The sequence below is a fragment of the Myzus persicae genome, unplaced genomic scaffold, assembly GCF_001856785.1.
Source record: "Myzus persicae strain clone G006 unplaced genomic scaffold, MPER_G0061.0, whole genome shotgun sequence".
Classification (NCBI taxonomy): Eukaryota; Metazoa; Arthropoda; class Insecta; order Hemiptera; family Aphididae; genus Myzus; species Myzus persicae.
In genome coordinates, this window is record NW_019102455.1 from 351,169 (window position 1) to 369,229 (window position 18,061).

At 30.7% G+C, this 18,061-nt stretch overlaps 2 protein-coding genes across 2 annotated transcripts; both read left to right on the forward strand.

The window, feature by feature from the left end:
- The first annotated feature begins 304 nt into the window (after positions 1–304).
- Positions 305–2,111, forward strand: LOC111032200 (LIM domain-binding protein 3-like). Its single transcript, XM_022312447.1, has 2 exons — positions 305–389; positions 507–2,111. Exons 1-2 carry the CDS (start codon positions 363–365, stop codon positions 1,962–1,964), a joined length of 1,485 nt encoding a protein of 494 aa, XP_022168139.1. The 5' UTR covers positions 305–362; the 3' UTR covers positions 1,965–2,111.
- Positions 2,112–9,586: 7,475 nt separating this feature from the next.
- LOC111032194 (platelet-activating factor acetylhydrolase-like) lies at positions 9,587–16,191 on the forward strand. The gene is made up of 3 exons (XM_022312442.1): positions 9,587–9,810; positions 14,038–14,141; positions 15,992–16,191. Exons 1-3 carry the CDS (start codon positions 9,765–9,767, stop codon positions 16,118–16,120), a joined length of 279 nt encoding a protein of 92 aa, XP_022168134.1. The 5' UTR covers positions 9,587–9,764; the 3' UTR covers positions 16,121–16,191.
- Positions 16,192–18,061: the final 1,870 nt, after the last annotated feature.

The following is an 18,061-nucleotide window of genomic DNA, read 5'->3' on the forward strand; positions in this document are numbered from 1 at the left end:
CATAACAATAATAAAAATATAATAATAATGCCCATTATCATCAGTATCAGAATGTTACAATAATATGCGCTGCAGATTGGTCTTATAATATTATGGTAAAATGACAAAATACAAGCAAAGAAAAGAAAGTCAACCTTCGTCGACCTTGGTCGTTTTGACTTCACAGCGTCGAGGTCTATTTGACTTACCGGGGCTTCAATTGACAGTAAAATCTGTCGAAACTTGCAATATGCGATTCTCACACGCGGTTACTTCATACACCGTGCGAATTTTCCATCGCTTTCGCACGCGGACTCGCCGCCCGGCCGAAGTCTATTTAGGCGACCCACACCGCACCGGCCATTGTCAATACACCCGGAGCAATGGTCTCGTCCACAACCGTCCTGCAGGTATCTATCTATCCGCGGTCTGTCCGTGAGTATGTCTGTCTGTCTGTCCGCCTGCCCTTCTGTCTGTCTGTCTGCCTGCCTGTGTCTGTTCACCACTGTAACGTTACGTGTCCACAGGTACTGTTTCTGGCATGTGCAGTGGCGTCCGGAGAGTCGCCGGGCGCGGAGACCGACGTCAAGCGGCCCGAACCTGTGTCGGTGACTGTGGCCAACGACGACTCCGGTCGGCGCTCGACTACGGCCACGCCGCCGGCCACACAGCCAAAAGACGTGTCCATTCTCAAGCAGATCAACAAGGTGAACGACGATGGTTCGTACACGTTCGGGTACGAAGCGTCGGACGGCAGCTTCAAAGTGGAGACTCGTGACGTGGCGGGCAACGTGAAGGGCATGTTCGGGTTCGTGGACGACGCGGGGCGGCTGAAGCGCGTATCGTACTCGGCCAGCAACTCGTCCGGTTTCCAAGCGGCCGGCAGCGAGTCTCCACGGCCGTCACCGGGCCCGACGGCCCCGTCCGCGACGCAGACAATCGCTGGTCGGAGACATAAAAAGAAGGACGGTGGAGCCGGCGGCGACGAGTCGGACAACGGCAAGTCGGCGGCAGTTGGAGTGAAAAAGGTGCTGGTGTCCAAGCGACCCGTCGTGGTGGCCGCGGCGCCAGATTTAGGGACGGACACGGAAAATGACGCTGACGACCGGCAACGGCGTGGTGGTAACGACCTGCGCAGACAGTTGCCCAGAAACGACGACGGAGACGCGCCCGACGTGTACGGCGTGCACGGCAGGTCCAGCCTCCAGGAGTCGGGACCGGTGTCTCCCGTCGTGTCAGCGCTCATGTCCGAGCTGATGCCAGTCAGATCGTATGGCCGTCCGACGGGACCACCGCCGCCGCCATCGCAATCGCCGATTGGACATGACGACGCCGTCAGCACCAGACGGGCAACGCAAGAGCTGCAAGAAGATGAATACGAAGACGGACAACAGTACGGTGGCCCAACGACGGTTCAATACCGCGGACGGCGACCCCCCGCCGCGCTGTACCAGCAGCGGGCCTCGTACCCAACGATGGCTGCGGCAGCGGCGTACCAACAACAGCGACCGGTCGCGTACCTCGCGCCGCTGCCTCAGCGCGGTCCCAGTCTGGTGGCTCTGCGGGACGAACTCATGGAGCTCATACTGTCGTTCGTGCAGGCGCGAGTTTCGCAACTCGTGTCCGTCGCCCCTTACCCCGCGCCCTCTCCCTACCCGATGCCTTATCAGCAACCCAACTACTACGTGCCCAGTTACTATCAGGGGCCCCGAATGCCCGGTCCGACGACAGAACAGGCGCAAGAAACATCGCCGATAGTCACACAGACGCTCAAGGACGGACTGATCCGGATGTTGTTGTCCACCAGTCCTCGATACGACCCGGACAGGATCGGCGAACGTTCGACGACCCGGCTAGCATACCGTAGTACCACCCCGCAACCAACGCCTGTCAGGAGCGTGCAGATCATCAGTGGCGGCGGTGGAAACGACGACGATGACCGGGTGGCGGACAGCAGACCAGTGACAACCGAAATTCCCGACTAGAACCGCTGCAGCCACTGCATAATTATTGAAGTTGCTACCAGCGAGTAGGTGTGTGAAAAGAGTACAGTTAATTATTATATTATAATATTTTTGTTGTTATCACTATTATTATTATTATTATTAGGTATTTAGGTATTAATTTTATTACGAGCATTATTATTATTACTATTCAATATGTTTTTTTTATCAATAAAATCGGTTTAAAAATCGTTTATTGTCTACTCAATCGCTTATATTAAAACAAAATTGTTCTATCATGATATGATAACAAATTATTGTTTCAATAAACACTTGAATAACGGTCTGCTACAATTACCTAAGCAATGGTGTTTAATATCATTTTTTATCATACATTTGCACTTTACAGTCTCAACAGACTACAATAATAAAATGCTAAGCTACAGAAATGAATAAATATTTGCTGAACAAGCAATATTTTATTTTATATGCAACAGAAATGATATTAAACATCTTTTTATCGAAATAATACGTACATTTATTATATTATGAATTTAGTTTAGTTTATTTTCTTCGTTATAATGATCTTATATTATTATAACTTACTATAAGGAGTTTATATTTTTAGGAAATTACTATTTAAGCAGGTACATATTAAACTATTTTAACTGTATATTTACACTATTTGGTATGATTTAAATTATTATCATGTTTTTATTACCATTTTTTGGAGGGCCATACATTTCTCTCTTACTTTTTTGTTTCAATATTGTTTCTGGTATTCGTTTCTGGTATTCGTCATTCAAATACGATTCGGTGTAGGCACATGCCGTTTGTTATTTACCGATAACAATATTAAGCAATCATTAAAAAATACATCCCCGAATCGGGAAAATTAAAAAATAACATTATTAACAAAGTTGAATTTACCATGAAAAAATCATCTGCTTAAAAAATTACAGTTGCAGAGGGTGGTTTCTATATTCTATGTGGAAAAAGGAGACATGCAAATTTCTACTGGGTTTCCAAATGATTCCGTTTACATATAGGATTCCGTCCATGTGAATGGAGACCTATGTGTTGATATGAAATATATCGAAAAAGTTCATTCATTTTCTATCAAGGGTGTTTTGCCATTTAGATATGAAATTTACGTTTTTAGTTTTTGATGTGGATGCATTGTTAACATAAGTTCATACCTCAGCTAGAAAGCTTACCTAAACGTTAAATTAAATTTTAAAATATCAAAATTTATTATGGAAGTGAATAATTTGAGCACTAAAAAATATAGTGATTAAAATCTATTATTACAAATTTTAGCTTTAAAGCGTATTGTATCTATATGACATATGGCTATACAAAATAAATAATATACCTTTTTGGCGCTCTTGGTGGACAACACACTGAATTAAAAGCCTTAAAATAAAATTACAACTCACTTTTCGACGCTGAGTGACTACAGCACTACACCTACACCTTTTTATGTTCATCTTAATCGAGATTCGAGACAATGCCTTTCTTGACTATTTTAATTATGATCATCATATTTCAATGTGAACCAATCCATGGTGTGGCCTTCTGCGCGAATGTTCCCTGATCAGCTTTGCATTGAAACCATTTTCAAAAACTGTCCTTCGATTCATCAAAACCAAGTTTAATTTTAATACCACTTTAGCTTATAGTGATAAATTGTATTGCATCTTGTTAAACCTGTGATAAATTTGATATCTTATCTCCTATTATACTTCCCAGTATTCACTGCTTTAAAATTTAAATTGATTATAGTAAATTTTTCCATGGATGCACCTTTCAAAAACTAAAAGTGTTTCTCCTTTCTCTTTAACATGTCATAGACCATATTTCATACAGATATACCATTCATATTATTTATTATTATTAATGAAGAATTATTACGAGAACAAAATTTTTTTTCACTTCTCATAATATCATAACTCAAGTTTAAACATTTTGACCTTACGACCTGCTATATAATATTCATTCCAATAATTCACATAAGCGTTTGAGCTGACAACCAAATTCAATTAAATAAATGTATGTTATAATAGGTACCTAAATACTACAATAAGTATTATTAGGTTTTACTTAAGTAATTCTACTTATTTAGACCTCTATTTTTAAATATTTTCTTATAAATTCAATATATTATTCAATTTAAATTGATCAGCATTGTGCATCATACATTTTCAATATCTTTTTATTGCTGTACCCTTCGAACTACACTTTTAAGTCAAGCCAAGCATCTAGCCCAATGGTCATAACGATTTTGGTATCAAATCACTGAGCAATAACAAAAAATATATCGTAGTATATAATATATCGTAACTTAATATATACAAAGTTATTCCAATATAATTGGTAATATATAATAAAGTATTATATTGACTATAGTTATTGTATACCATAGTAAAATAAGTTCAAACTTTCTAGACTATATTTTTCCCTATTTGTTTTTTAGTTATCAAACTACCTTTTTAAGAAAAGTACTAATTGTTGTTTAATTTTCTTTTCAACATCAAATACGTTTAAATTATAATTAATTTCTTTGAATTATAGGTATGATGCGTGGATCGAGTGCTTTTAAAGTTTGTTTTAATGTATTTGACCATTGTTTAGGAGCTTTTTTCGATAATACACTTGCCATGTAAAAATGAGAAATTGAGAACTGACACAAGAGTATAATCATTACATTGGAAAGTTTAACAACACAGAATACTTAATGAAGATAATATGATGTTAAAAGGTTACACCATATTATCAAAAAATACATTTTATTTTAAAACTATTCTGTCAACGTTTAATGCATTAAGATATTTTGAAGAATCAAAAGTCAAAGTAAAACTTTTTTATTTCTTTATTCACTTACAGGAACCCTATGGACCTATGCATAGTGAATATTAAATATTGAACAAAATAATTTGATCTTTCACTTTTACTGGAAACTGAATCAATTATGATGTTTTAATAAACTATAATAATTTGTTATTGATAATGCATTTTGAAAGTCACACTAAGTACTTAACCACACTTGACCTTACAGTATATGCGCTTCAACACTATGAGGAAAAAAGATAATTTTTTAATGTATCACAAATTTTATAATATAATTAATGAATAGTGATATAATATAATTAATGAATAATGATATAATATGATATATGTGGACTATAATATCATACTACCTAGAATCTAACGTTTTTTTTTTTTAGTTTGATGATTACCTGTGTAATAAGTTTATGGTTTTAGTTCAATGGGAGACTACAAATTACAATATGTTTTTAGTTGATGGAAAGGATTTAAAGGTTGTGTATTTTATAATATTGGTGATGACAAATTTCGAGTAAAAGTACAATAATATGTTTAAAAACAGCTTCCTATATACTAGTAATTATATAACTTTAAAAATGAAATTAGTATCACAATACATTGTATGCATACATTTTAGTTCTTATATTTTATTTCATTTTCACATTAAAAAATGTATGAACATTTAAAAAAAATTGTTTGTTGGACTACTTGAGAATTTAAGATATACTCATAGATCACCAGTTGGGAACTGCGGGTTTGACCAAAAATTAAATTGCGTAGTTCCCTTTGTTTAATAATTTACTGTGTGTTCAATTCTCAATTATTTAAATTTCCTTCATAAAAAAATCACTAAAACAAATATTGAACGTTTAATTAACCAAAACTTAAACATATCAAAACACATTTAGCATGTATTTACTATAAAATGTAGGAAATAGTGTTGTATATGTATGTGAATATTTTCTATAAAATTATATTTTACGTAGGATCATCTACTAAAATGTATATTATACGAGTAGCTGCTGTATGATAAAATATTAAGTTTGGTAATTGTTGTAATTAGTATGATCTAACTTTGAATATTAAAGTAACTATTTAAATAAACAAGATGGCAAGGTCAATAATACAAATGACGAATAATACATTAGGAAAATTATAAATAAATAATGAAGATTCAATCTTTAAATATGTAGCAAGCTAGTAGGTATTATAGTAATAAAAAATATCATGATAATGTGTGAAACCCTAAAAATAGTACCTAGTATCTTATTAAATAATAAAATGTCTTCCATAGAAACGTATTTACGAGAATAGGTGATGCAAAAAATAGAGCCAATAAATTTCTCAATTAGTTCAGAATTAAAATAATAATAATTAATAAAACTATGATGCAAAAATATAAAGCAATAGTATCTACTTAAACATTTATTTTTAAGATAAATTTATTTGCATTTGCAAATGAATTTATAAATAATAATAAAAAAAATTATTTTGTAGTCAAATGTGTGATATGATAAAAAATAATGTTACGTATGGAAGATGTTTTAAAGTGTCATATTGTTTAGTGGTGCAAGATACATAGACACCTGCTAGGGATAGTTACCAACACTACTAACCCTCCCCCCAAATATTTTAGTTATTAGCCATTAGATTACGCTAAAAATTGTATACTCACACGTCACACCACTTCTTGATTCGAGTGTAACCTAAAATATTAGGATCATGCTGAAGATGCATTGGAAATGTATGGTAAATTACCATATTTAACTTATAGTAAACAATATAAATAATTGTGGTCTTAAGTGATTAATGCGTATTTTATAGAACAATCTCTATCACCGTGGGTATAGTAATCGTTATTGACCATTAAACACAATGAATGACGCATGGACGGGAGAAATGTGGTTTGTTATTATACGTATAAATTAGGTACTAAACTCGTATTAAGACGCGACCTCGCGAATCGTTTTATTGGACATCGTTATACTCGTGCAGTTATGTTCAAACATTTATGTACAAGTATCTAGGTATCTTATTAAAGTATAATATAGTTAGCCAAGATATATCGTGGTAAAGTATAAGTGGTTCACGGAAGGAACAAACTTCATAATCATCGAAAAACCATAATTATAGACATACGTATCATACCGGTGATTCTTTTATCACTGAACACTCATTATATCAAACAAATAACTAAATGTTTTTGAAAATATACATATTTGTTATCCTCAAAATTGTATTTTATTTAATTTTTCGAAACTTCAGCCTTTTTTTACTGTCTCAAAATTATCTAAGTGTTTTCTATGGACGGAAAAAGTGCACATGGCATTAGACCAATAGCTAATTAGTTGCATAGTATATGACTATACATTCTAATGCTGTGGCGTATATAAATTTATCGGGCTATTACGCTTATGTAATGTTTGTTGTTTGTATTATGTTTATCATTATGGTATTGTCAACTGCCGTGTAAGTTATTCTTAGACCTTAGTATTAGCATATCCGGTATTCTATTAATTTTATTTGCGACTATTCATATAATACCAATGTTCAGGTTAGGTCGTTAAGTAAATTTGTAAATGTATTGTTCACATCATACGCTTCATACTCACGAGTTAAAGAATTGCTACAAAAACAGTTTTGATTCACTTAGTTTGTACGTATAACTGACATAATATTAATGGTCAGATACAATTATTATTATACAGTTACTAGAGTCATATTTAATCTCTACGTCATGGTACATGAATATTGAATTATAAAAATGGATTAACAACTTTTAATGTAAACACTTTCGTTTTGCCTATATTTTTTTTTTTTTTTTTAACTACTTAGGTCATTAGCCTAGTACTGTGTGGGGAGGAACAGTTGGTTGGAACACGGTTGTATGTGTGGCAGGGATATGTTGCTAAAAATCCGAGTGGTCACCCATCCGAGTGCTAGCAACGAGTAACGACGGTCGGTGGGTACGCTCAGAGCGTCGCCGCTATTGAGCATACGACTCTCGCCAAGCCGCTTTCCCTATAATTGTTAGGTATAATTAATATGGTTATTGTTGGAATCATTTACAGATCTCATTCCTCAGATAATATAAAACTGAAGATGTAACAAATATCTTGGCATATACAAAAAAGAAAATAGTTCATCTGGTGATACATATTGTAACTTATAAGTACACATGTAATAAGTATATTTAATGGTTTTAAAAGTATTAGAAAAAAACCAATTTTGAAGCCATGTGCTTCGTACACTGTTTACTATAGCGTGTAATATATTTATGTATATTATAGTATTTTTCAAACTTAAAGTGCTCAAAAATATATTTAAAAAATAATAAAATGTTGAAAAAATTATACATTTTATTTTTAAATATAAATTTTTTAGCACTCAATGTTTTAAAAAATACTACAGTTTTATATTATCTGAGGACTGAGGTCTGTAAATGATCAATTAATGGTAAAAATATTTTGAAAATTTGAAAATTTGATATTTACTGACTAGTTTGGAAAATCCATGTTTTCTACAATTCAACCTTCAGTTGAGTTATTAATGTGGTTGCCACAAATTAATAGGTATAAGTCACGGTTCCACTCTCAGAATTGATAAAGTAAGTGAACAGAAATTCGTTTTTTACAGTCTGATGTGTTAATAATTGTTACTTCCCACTATCATACAATATATTCCTCTCTCTAATGCTCACTCATACATTATGTAAATTTTTTGAGTCTTTGATTTGAAGCTAACAAGTCATAATATATTGATGTCTTACGATAATACACTCGCCCGGACCCGGCCACCCATCCACCCATTACTGAGATGAAGCAATTGTTTCAAGTAATCCTCTATCCTGCTGTTAATAAATTAAATACATACATACATACATACATACATACATACATACATACATGCATACACACATACATACATACATATATACATTATACATGCATACATATATACATAAGCATTTATACTTAAATATAAATAAGTATTGAAAATTATAGTAACATTATAACTTTACTGGGTCATTTACTCAAGAAATTTTTCTTTACTCATTATTACAACAAAGATCTTATAAAATCTAAATGCAAATTTACCATACATTATTATTTATTGTTATGCATAGACTTTTTACTGACAAAATAAATATACAAAATATAAATTATCTGATTTTATAAATCTGTAAGATAATAAATTAGGTGTCCAAATATGTTTATGAGAAATTTTAAAGTCAAAATATTTCAATACTTATCTTACTATTTGAACTTTCTAAGTATTCTATCTAATTATATAAACTACATTATCAAAATAAATACACAAGAAAATTAAATTTATTTGTTATAATTTCAATCATATTAGGTACAATATCAGTAAATCATATTCAGAAACATTAAAATATGTATTGAATTTCCTTGTTGTGTAAGTAGATACCTACGTATAATTGACCTTCACGGACTTTGAGTTAGAATAGTCATAATAAAAACAACTTCTTATCAAAAACTTATTTGACTAATCTTATTTTTTTTATCAATTTATGTACTCGTTTAAACTATATCTATAATATACATCAGTCAATATGAGTAACAAATTGATATTATTATTATTATTATCATCAAAGACCAGATGCCGATCGCATAAACTTTTTACTAACTTTATTTGCATTATATAAATTACTTACCGTAGGTATCGTAATTTATCATAAAAACGTAAAATATTAAGGACGGTATTAATAAATCGTTATTAGTTTAAAAAATGTCTTATTACCATAGTGTACCTACGTAATAGATACTTATACAAGTATATATATATATATATCATTATACCTCCAATATTCCAACTAACCGCGATACATATCCCCACTAAAATTGCACATTGGATTATGTTTTGTGAAACGCGTAGAAAAACTGCTCAGTCGCCGATTTCATTGACGTTCAACTGCATACGTGCAAGTACGCGTTTATCCTACAGTGGCTTAAAAATAAATCGCAGTGTTTAAACCACGTGAGTACGTTAGCGATGGACAAGGAACAATCAAAAAAGCTTCACATACCTTATCCAACAGGTGCGAATTTTTTACCATAATTTATGAATTATTTATGATAAATTATAATATAGTGATAACTGATAACCATATATTAGAAAATTATTTCAAATGAGCCATATTTTGACAATCAATAGAATAGTTATGATTATTACACCTACAGAAACCTATTATGTTTATTACAAATTTGGCAGTTATGTTATGATAAAAATGGTCACTACGGGTACATATCATGATACATGCTGCGTACCTACTCACCACATACCTAATACAATAAAATATTTTGTCACGAAATAGTCATAAAACAACTGTTCAAATTTCCAATGGTCAACATTTTAGACTTATATGGTTGAGCTACATAATCTATGTTAATTTAAATTCATTAATAAAACGGTAAACACTATAACCTGTACCTTAGAGTTATAATATGGCGATTAATGCGTTTATTTTTTATTTTAGTTATAATATCATATAATATGTATATGATATCATAATGGTACTATAAACAAATATCATATTCTTCGATAAATTAGTTTTTTTAGTTTTCATTCCATGGTATAGACTTGCCATTTTGACACCAACAGCATTTCAAACTGTGAAAAGTATAAACCGCATTGAAATCGAAAAACATTCAATACAAAATTAAAAGGCCATTGATAGTTCTTCATTATTCAGCAGAATAATATAATGATACAATACTTCAAAAAGAGACTATTCATTGAATCATAATGCCATTTTATGATAGCTTAAAAATATAAATCACAACCATCTCATTGTTTCTATATTATGTTGAATATTTTTTTTGGGGGGGAGGGGGTTAACATATTTATGGTACCTTGGCTACAATTGTTATTAAAACTTTAAATAACTTTCTCCTAAAAAAATATATTCATTTATCCAGCATTTTTCTAAAAGTTCGCCAAAACATCTGAATCAACTGGTTTAACTCAGCCTTTAACGTTCAGTAGTTATTAACTAATTAGTAATAACTATGTAATTAACAAATTTTACAATCAACAGTCACAACGTACATTTTATTTTTTTAATAACAGTACACTAATTAAAAACCTTTTTTGGTTTTATTGTTAAATATTATATCTAAATGTTAAGAGGACGCTACACCCGTGCAGTAGTTGTCTCCATCTTGCAAACGTAGGTATGGCACAGAACATTTTGGCTCACTAATTTCAATAGTTTCTGGTAGTTTTAATAATAGAAAAATCGACCTATTATCAAAATTTTAGGTAAGAACACTTTTATTCGATGTGTTAATTTTCAAGCGAGATATGGATATTTTGAATTTTTTTAAATTTCACATACCCATTTCTTTGGTTTCTTTGCTTAAAAATAACAATGTCAAAAAATCGCCGACTATTAATCACAAATAATTTTGTTACTTAAAAGTTTGATAATAAGTCAATTTACTCTAATACTAGAACTTTCAGCACACTTTTGAAACTAGTGAACGAAAAATTGCTATGTCGTAACCTTGTACGCTTGTAAGACAAAGACAACAAACGCATGAGTAGCATCCTCTTAATTAAATTAATGAATAATAATATATACCTATCACACATTTATTAAATATATAAATGATTGATTTTCCCAAAATAATAAACGATAGCCCGCAAAATAAAGTGAAAGATAATCATAGTGAAAGCAAAGTGGGGTGGAAAAATAATTTTTCCCTCTGGTGCAAAATTAATAAATGTGACCTGAAATATGTAGCATCAATGGTATTACTTAGCTAGTGGAATAAATAAAACATCCAACAAAATGCAACACACAATACGTAAGATGCCGTACGTATACAAGTAGATTTTATAGAAAGAAAATGGTACGAAAATAGTTATGCACAAGATAGATCTTAACAACAACTATAAACTCCTACTTAATTATTATTAACTCATCAACCACATGATTCAACAATATTTCTTCTTATATTTTTAGCCGTAGGTACTTAATTGTTATAAGTACATACAACAATTTATTATAATATCTTGTTTTGGTTTATTTATCTTTAACTTCCCCCTACTCTTGTGGGTATTTTTAAAACACCTAATGTCCTAATATAGTATTACAAGAGTCATTATACTTAACGCACTTCCACTATTTTCATAATTTTAAATTGGCACTTTTTATTCATTCCAAAAATGACCTCGAATACCTCACTAAATTCAATATTAATATGATTTCAATCTTAGTTTATTTTATGGTGACGTAAACTCAAACCTAAATTTCAGAGTTTTTTTTATTTCTGTGTACATATTTTCCGCACTGTTGAACGTATGTCAAACATAAACACTATTACAATGAGTAGGTATATAATATTATATAATGAGTTGTGTAATACTAGACTTACATATTTCATATTTAAAATAATATTTTTCCACTAGGCAGTTGTCACAAAAATGTAACCCTTTGTTTTTTATATAGATACACTTAGTATATTGTTATGTATCTATACGCATGGACTAAGCTTTATGTTGTAGTTGAGCGTTTGGAATATTTGATCATCACAAATATTATTTTATTAAGAAACTCTTATAATTTTTACAAATCAAAATTTGATCTTAAAAATGGAATTTCTTTGTGAACTAGCATTTCTACGAATAAGCAAATAAGATACTGAGTAATATAATACAGCCCAATGAACGAAAATATTAAACCTGTCAGTAATAATAGAGTATAGGTTGTTTTTTCTTTTTAATTAACAACATATTATATTCTATAATAATAACACAATAATAACTACAATGTTGTTAATCTATTATAAACGTATTAATTTCAAAAAATTAATAGCTTTCAGAAGATACACGCACTGGTAACTTCTTAAGTATACTAAAATTCTTATTTAAAGCAAAAGTAGTTTACTGATAGCGTTTCTTACTTCAGGTAACCAAGGTCAATAGCAAATAAACACGAATACACTATAAAATATCTGGTTTGGTGAGTTTTTATTCTTCCGTAAACTATTATCGTCGATTAGCATAAAAAAAAATACATATCTTACAATATAAGCCAATCTAAATATACATTGCTAATTACATAAATATTCTACGGATATACTATTTGTATCCATTATAATATCTAAATATAGTTATTAAGAATATACGACTTGAATAAAATGTTAATATTTATATCACTACCTACTTATACACACATACAAGATAAAACTGTGAGTTTGTTTTGAGTACTTAGTTAGTCTATTCCATTCAAGCGTTATATTTCGCTCAGGGCCCAAGGAGTGTTGATTTAACTACGTTATGTAGTTAACAGTAACCATTTATTGTACCTAGCTTGTAATGTATCTTCAAGTACATCGATCTATATAGGATAATTTAAATAACTAATAATTTTAGTTTAGATTAAGTTCATTAAAAGTATACTTATAACTACATCACTATATTACGTTAACGCAACTATTTTAAGGAGTTTAAATAACTACTGATTCGATTGTAAAATTTGTAAAAAAAATGCAAAATGTATATGATCTGCAGGCTCGGGTATAAATTGTATACAGTCATCAGTTACGGGATTTCTAATCTAACTCCTACCCTACCGAGACACTACTTAACTTCCCGAATTAGTTATAACTTATAACAATATTTTTAATATTTGAGTTTCATTGTAGGTAACATTCCAAATTAGTTAGGAATTATTAAATATTATCATTAGAAGACCGATAAATTCCTATTATAGTAAATTTTATAAATTAATGCTTATTAGTGCTAATAAATTCAAATTGAATAACAATAAAAGATAACATTTTTTGAGACATTTAAAATGTTTAAATTTATTAATATACTTAGTTCCAAATTTATTTAAATAAACAAAATTATTCAAGGTGTTATTAAAATCAGTTATAACTTATAAGTCATTATGTTTCAGTTAAAATGATAACATCAAAAAGACTCTTTGACAGACCTTAATTAAATAATTATTTCATCAATATATGCTCTAAACCTCTAATACTTGGTACTTATATTTAATGAAGATGCAAATAACTATAGGGTTTAGTTTAAAATTAAAAACCGTTCTAGAATCAACTATTTTTGTTATGTTAGTAATTAGTATTATCAAAGTAATAATTTGATTAATTTTTTGAAAAAAGAATGTGTATCTATTTTTAAAAAAAAATTGTTTTTGATGGTGGAAGGAGGGTGGGGATTATTTATGAATGATAAATATTATTGAGGGTTTAGTTGTTATATTATATTAACTTTAACATAACTTACGATGTTCTAGGTCCACACGCAACAGGATGTATGGAATTGATGACAGAATATTCCGAAGAAGGATGTTTTGCCAGGATATTTTACCCGACTAACATTCCATCTGATCAGTTGGATGTAAGTATAAAATTATCATTATTTATAAATACCATATTACCTTAGTGTATAATTAATAAACATTGGATCTATATAACAATAACATAACACCATTAGGTAATTAATAAATGAAACAATATTTTTTATTCACTTTTACTGCAAAATAAATTACACAGTCCAAACAAAAGTATTGGCATACCTATGAGCTATGACGGCTATTGTTTAATCAAATTAAATCGTCTGTAATAATAGTAAAAACAGTGTCAAAGCTCAAAGGTATCACGGTCATTTTTAGATATACTATTTAAGCAGTGTAATATGCCAAACAGTACACAAATCTCATTCCTAATTTCGTGCAAACAATTTTATTATGTTATATTGCGTTGGATCGGAGTATCGGACTTTGCGTTTTGTCGGCTGTTTAGTACCTACCGAATGCCAGGTATCCATTTAATAAACGAGATTAAAAAGTACTTTTTGAAGCGCTATTTTGAAATATATATTATAGGATATTGTAAGCAACTATTAATAAATATTAACGAAATATACCTATCTAATCTAAACATCGAAATCAAACCAACCAATATAATATCTAATAAAAATATTTTTAAATTCAGTGTTAGTTTATTTGATAACCTACCTATTGTACTATACAAACGTATTCAATTGAACTATGGAACTATTCAACTACTAAACACAATTATTAATATGATTTTTAATTAATAGGTATAATGTATCTTATTAGATAGGTAGGTACCTATCAAAATATATCAACTTTACGTTATCATTTACTGAGATAATTTTTTCATTAGCATGAAATAATCATTTATAGACGAATTACATACTAGTAACTTAACCTACTAACACAGTTTGAATTCAAAATAAAATGTCTATTTTTGTTAGGTTAGGTTAGGTTATTGTCGATACTGATAATATAATATTGGACAGCAAATTTAACGGTCTGGTAGTACCAAATTTTGGGAATAAATTACTCTGACTTCATTTTTAGACGTATAACTTGTAACATAAAGGCGCAATATGTACCTAAGTCATAAAAGGATTTGACAAAATAATCATATTGTTTCTATATCAGTTGAGCAATGAATAAAAATGCATTATATTTCACGCAATCATATCTGTGGTCTGTGGGTTCTAGACTAATGCGTAAATAATATTTATAATTTATTGACCTATTATCAAACTAAGCAATTAAAATAAACTATACGCATACGAGAACTTGTTTGTTCGATTTTCTTATTTAAAACAATATGTAAACATTTTAAATTTTGTTCCTTTTGTTGTATATCACTATGTGAATTACAAAAACAACTAAATCTGCCTATATTAGTTTTATAACTAAAACAATCATGTTAAAGGGAATACCCACATCTTAAGTTATCTTCCTTGCAAACTTACATTATAGAGAATTTGCATTAAACAGAATCCATTCTGTATCGTTAGTCTCTATTTAAAGGTAACAATACATTATTTATGTACCTACTTCCGTCAGTATTTTTTTAAATATTTTAATTTAAATATAATTTAAAAGTATTTTTAGCATCTTACATACCTCTTTATAACTCGCTTTATAATTAAAATGTAAAATAAAAACGATGAGCATAGAACACAGATAATATTCTTACCTTTAAACTTGATAATTAATTAATTCACACTAATACTAATAGTAAAATGCAGTAAAATGTAGTCTCCCGAACGTAAATTTTGAAATGTTATGGCAGAATAAGGCGGAGTAAACATACGAGGTTACGACATCCTCTTAACTAAAATAATATATTTTTCGACTTTAACACAATTAATTGCATTAATCAAAATTGAGCGTTATATGTATACTATTCTATTATTAATTACAGAAATACTCAGATAAATGGGTTCCGTGGATGCCAAATGAAATATATTTGAAAGCATTTGCAAATTCTCTTGGTTTACCTTATTTCATATTCAAATATTTGCCACCAATCATCGGCCAAGGTAATGATTAAATTTAAATTTCCATAAATATAACTTTATCAATGAGTGATGACATTAATGAACTTTAATATCAAACAATAATAATTATAATAACTGAAAGAAATATCAAATTACATGTACCTATTTTTTTATTTTTTTTTTAATCGTTAGTAATTATATTTTGACAATTAATCTGTGTGTACAATAAGTAAATTTCATATTTACAACTAAAATTAAAATCAAACGATGGGTATATTACTACCTAGGCCATACACGTTTAATAGATAAGGTTAGGTTAGGAGCCGGCTAGGATTACCTAGTAGAGTATAGGTAAGAAGTTGGGTAAACCTATTATGCGTCTTATATATATTTATCGTATAATAATAGTATATACCTATCTATTATTCTGTTATTAACTATAGGTAATAATATGTTTAGAGTTATATAATCATAAGCTGTTGAATACAAGAGAGAACGATGTACATAAGCGAGATTATGTGAAATCCAAAAACTATTAATAAGTAGCGGGGTATAGATTACTGTTTGAAGATGTAGTGCCTCTCATGTTTTTAATGTTTTTATGTACCAACCAACTGTACAAGAACTAATGGTGTTCCTAAAAATTTCATCGCTAATTTGTTTCATACTTACAAGTTACATATTACAATCGAATATCATTTTAATTATATACCTATGCGTTACCTACGCGTGTACCTAATATATTTGTCAAGGTATAGGTATCTAAGTATCATAAGCGACAAGCGTATATTATAATAAGTAACGTGTAGGTAACGGCTCCGGACTAATGATAGGTGTAATACGTAATGTTCTCAAAATCATTATTCAATATACCGTCGACGTATTTAGAGAGGGTATAGAGACGAAGCTAACATCCAGGGTGAAATTTTTTTTGTTAGAAAAAATCCGGAGGACCAATAACTGGTTCTTTTTTAAAAATGTTGTTAAATTATGTTTGTACGCTCACGGGTGTTTTCTCTGTCAAACAAATGTACAATATTGCAAAAACTGTTTTTCGCGGGATAGAACCACTAAATCGTAGTAGAGACACTTAAAGTGTACACAATATAGAATATAATATTTTCTGTGTCGTAATATTTTTATTTGCTCAATATCATTACTAATAAAACGGTTTTAGACTTTAAAAATCTAAAAATGTTTACGTTTTCCAAACTTAAATGACTTTTGATATATTGATATTATCGAAAAAATAAAAACGTTCCTAAATATTTGAAATGCTTTTCTATTCATGGGGCAAAATTGGTTTCTAACTTTCTTAGTTATAACTTATAACTGTAACCTTTTTGGTTCTTTCCTACGTGAAACAGTTTTTGCTATGTCTTACATTTGTAAGACGGAGACAACACATGCCATTATAACGTCCTCTTAAGTATCTTTTAACAATTTATGTTCGTTTACACGTGAAAGTGGTAAATATACCAACCATATTTTCGTACTTATGTTATAATATTGAGTTCATTCATGCATATAACATATCGAGGCCCTCTTGCAAATAATCACGGTCAAATTGTGTAAATCTCCCAAAGTGAAAACGTCCTGACAGTGCTACTCATATTATACGTCTTGTAAAAGTATATAATAATATTGGTTTATTCTTATTTCACCGCTGGATTTTTTGTGTCGATAGAACTAATCTTAAAATATGGTCCTTAATAATATGATCAAGTGAGTTGTTTCGGATAAAAAAAAATTTAAAACATTATTATAAACACAGGACAGATAGTTCCACAGTGACAGTTGTATACAAAAAACAAATTAAAAAATAGACGCATGGCGCCACGGGTGTCTTCCTATTTTATAGCCCAGTTTTCTGGGAGCAAGAGTTGGGATGGCCTTAGGTACCCTATATGCCCTTCTTTGAAAAATTATTTACCATAAAAAAACCTCGCATATAAATCGAGTCAGTAACTTTGGAGATTACCACGAACAAAAAT

Excerpts from the sequence above, each read along its gene's own strand:
- LOC111032200 (XM_022312447.1), top strand. The coding sequence starts at position 363 with ATGGTCTCGTCCACAACCGTCCTGCAG. Across the intron at positions 390-506 it reads CGTCCACAACCGTCCTGCAG|GTACTGTTTCTGGCATGTGC; the intron begins GTATCTATCTAT and ends ACGTGTCCACAG.
- LOC111032194 (XM_022312442.1), top strand. The coding sequence starts at position 9,765 with ATGGACAAGGAACAATCAAAAAAGCTTCACATACCTTATCCAACAG. Across the intron at positions 9,811-14,037 it reads TCACATACCTTATCCAACAG|GTCCACACGCAACAGGATGT; the intron begins GTGCGAATTTTT and ends ACGATGTTCTAG. Across the intron at positions 14,142-15,991 it reads TTCCATCTGATCAGTTGGAT|AAATACTCAGATAAATGGGT; the intron begins GTAAGTATAAAA and ends TATTAATTACAG.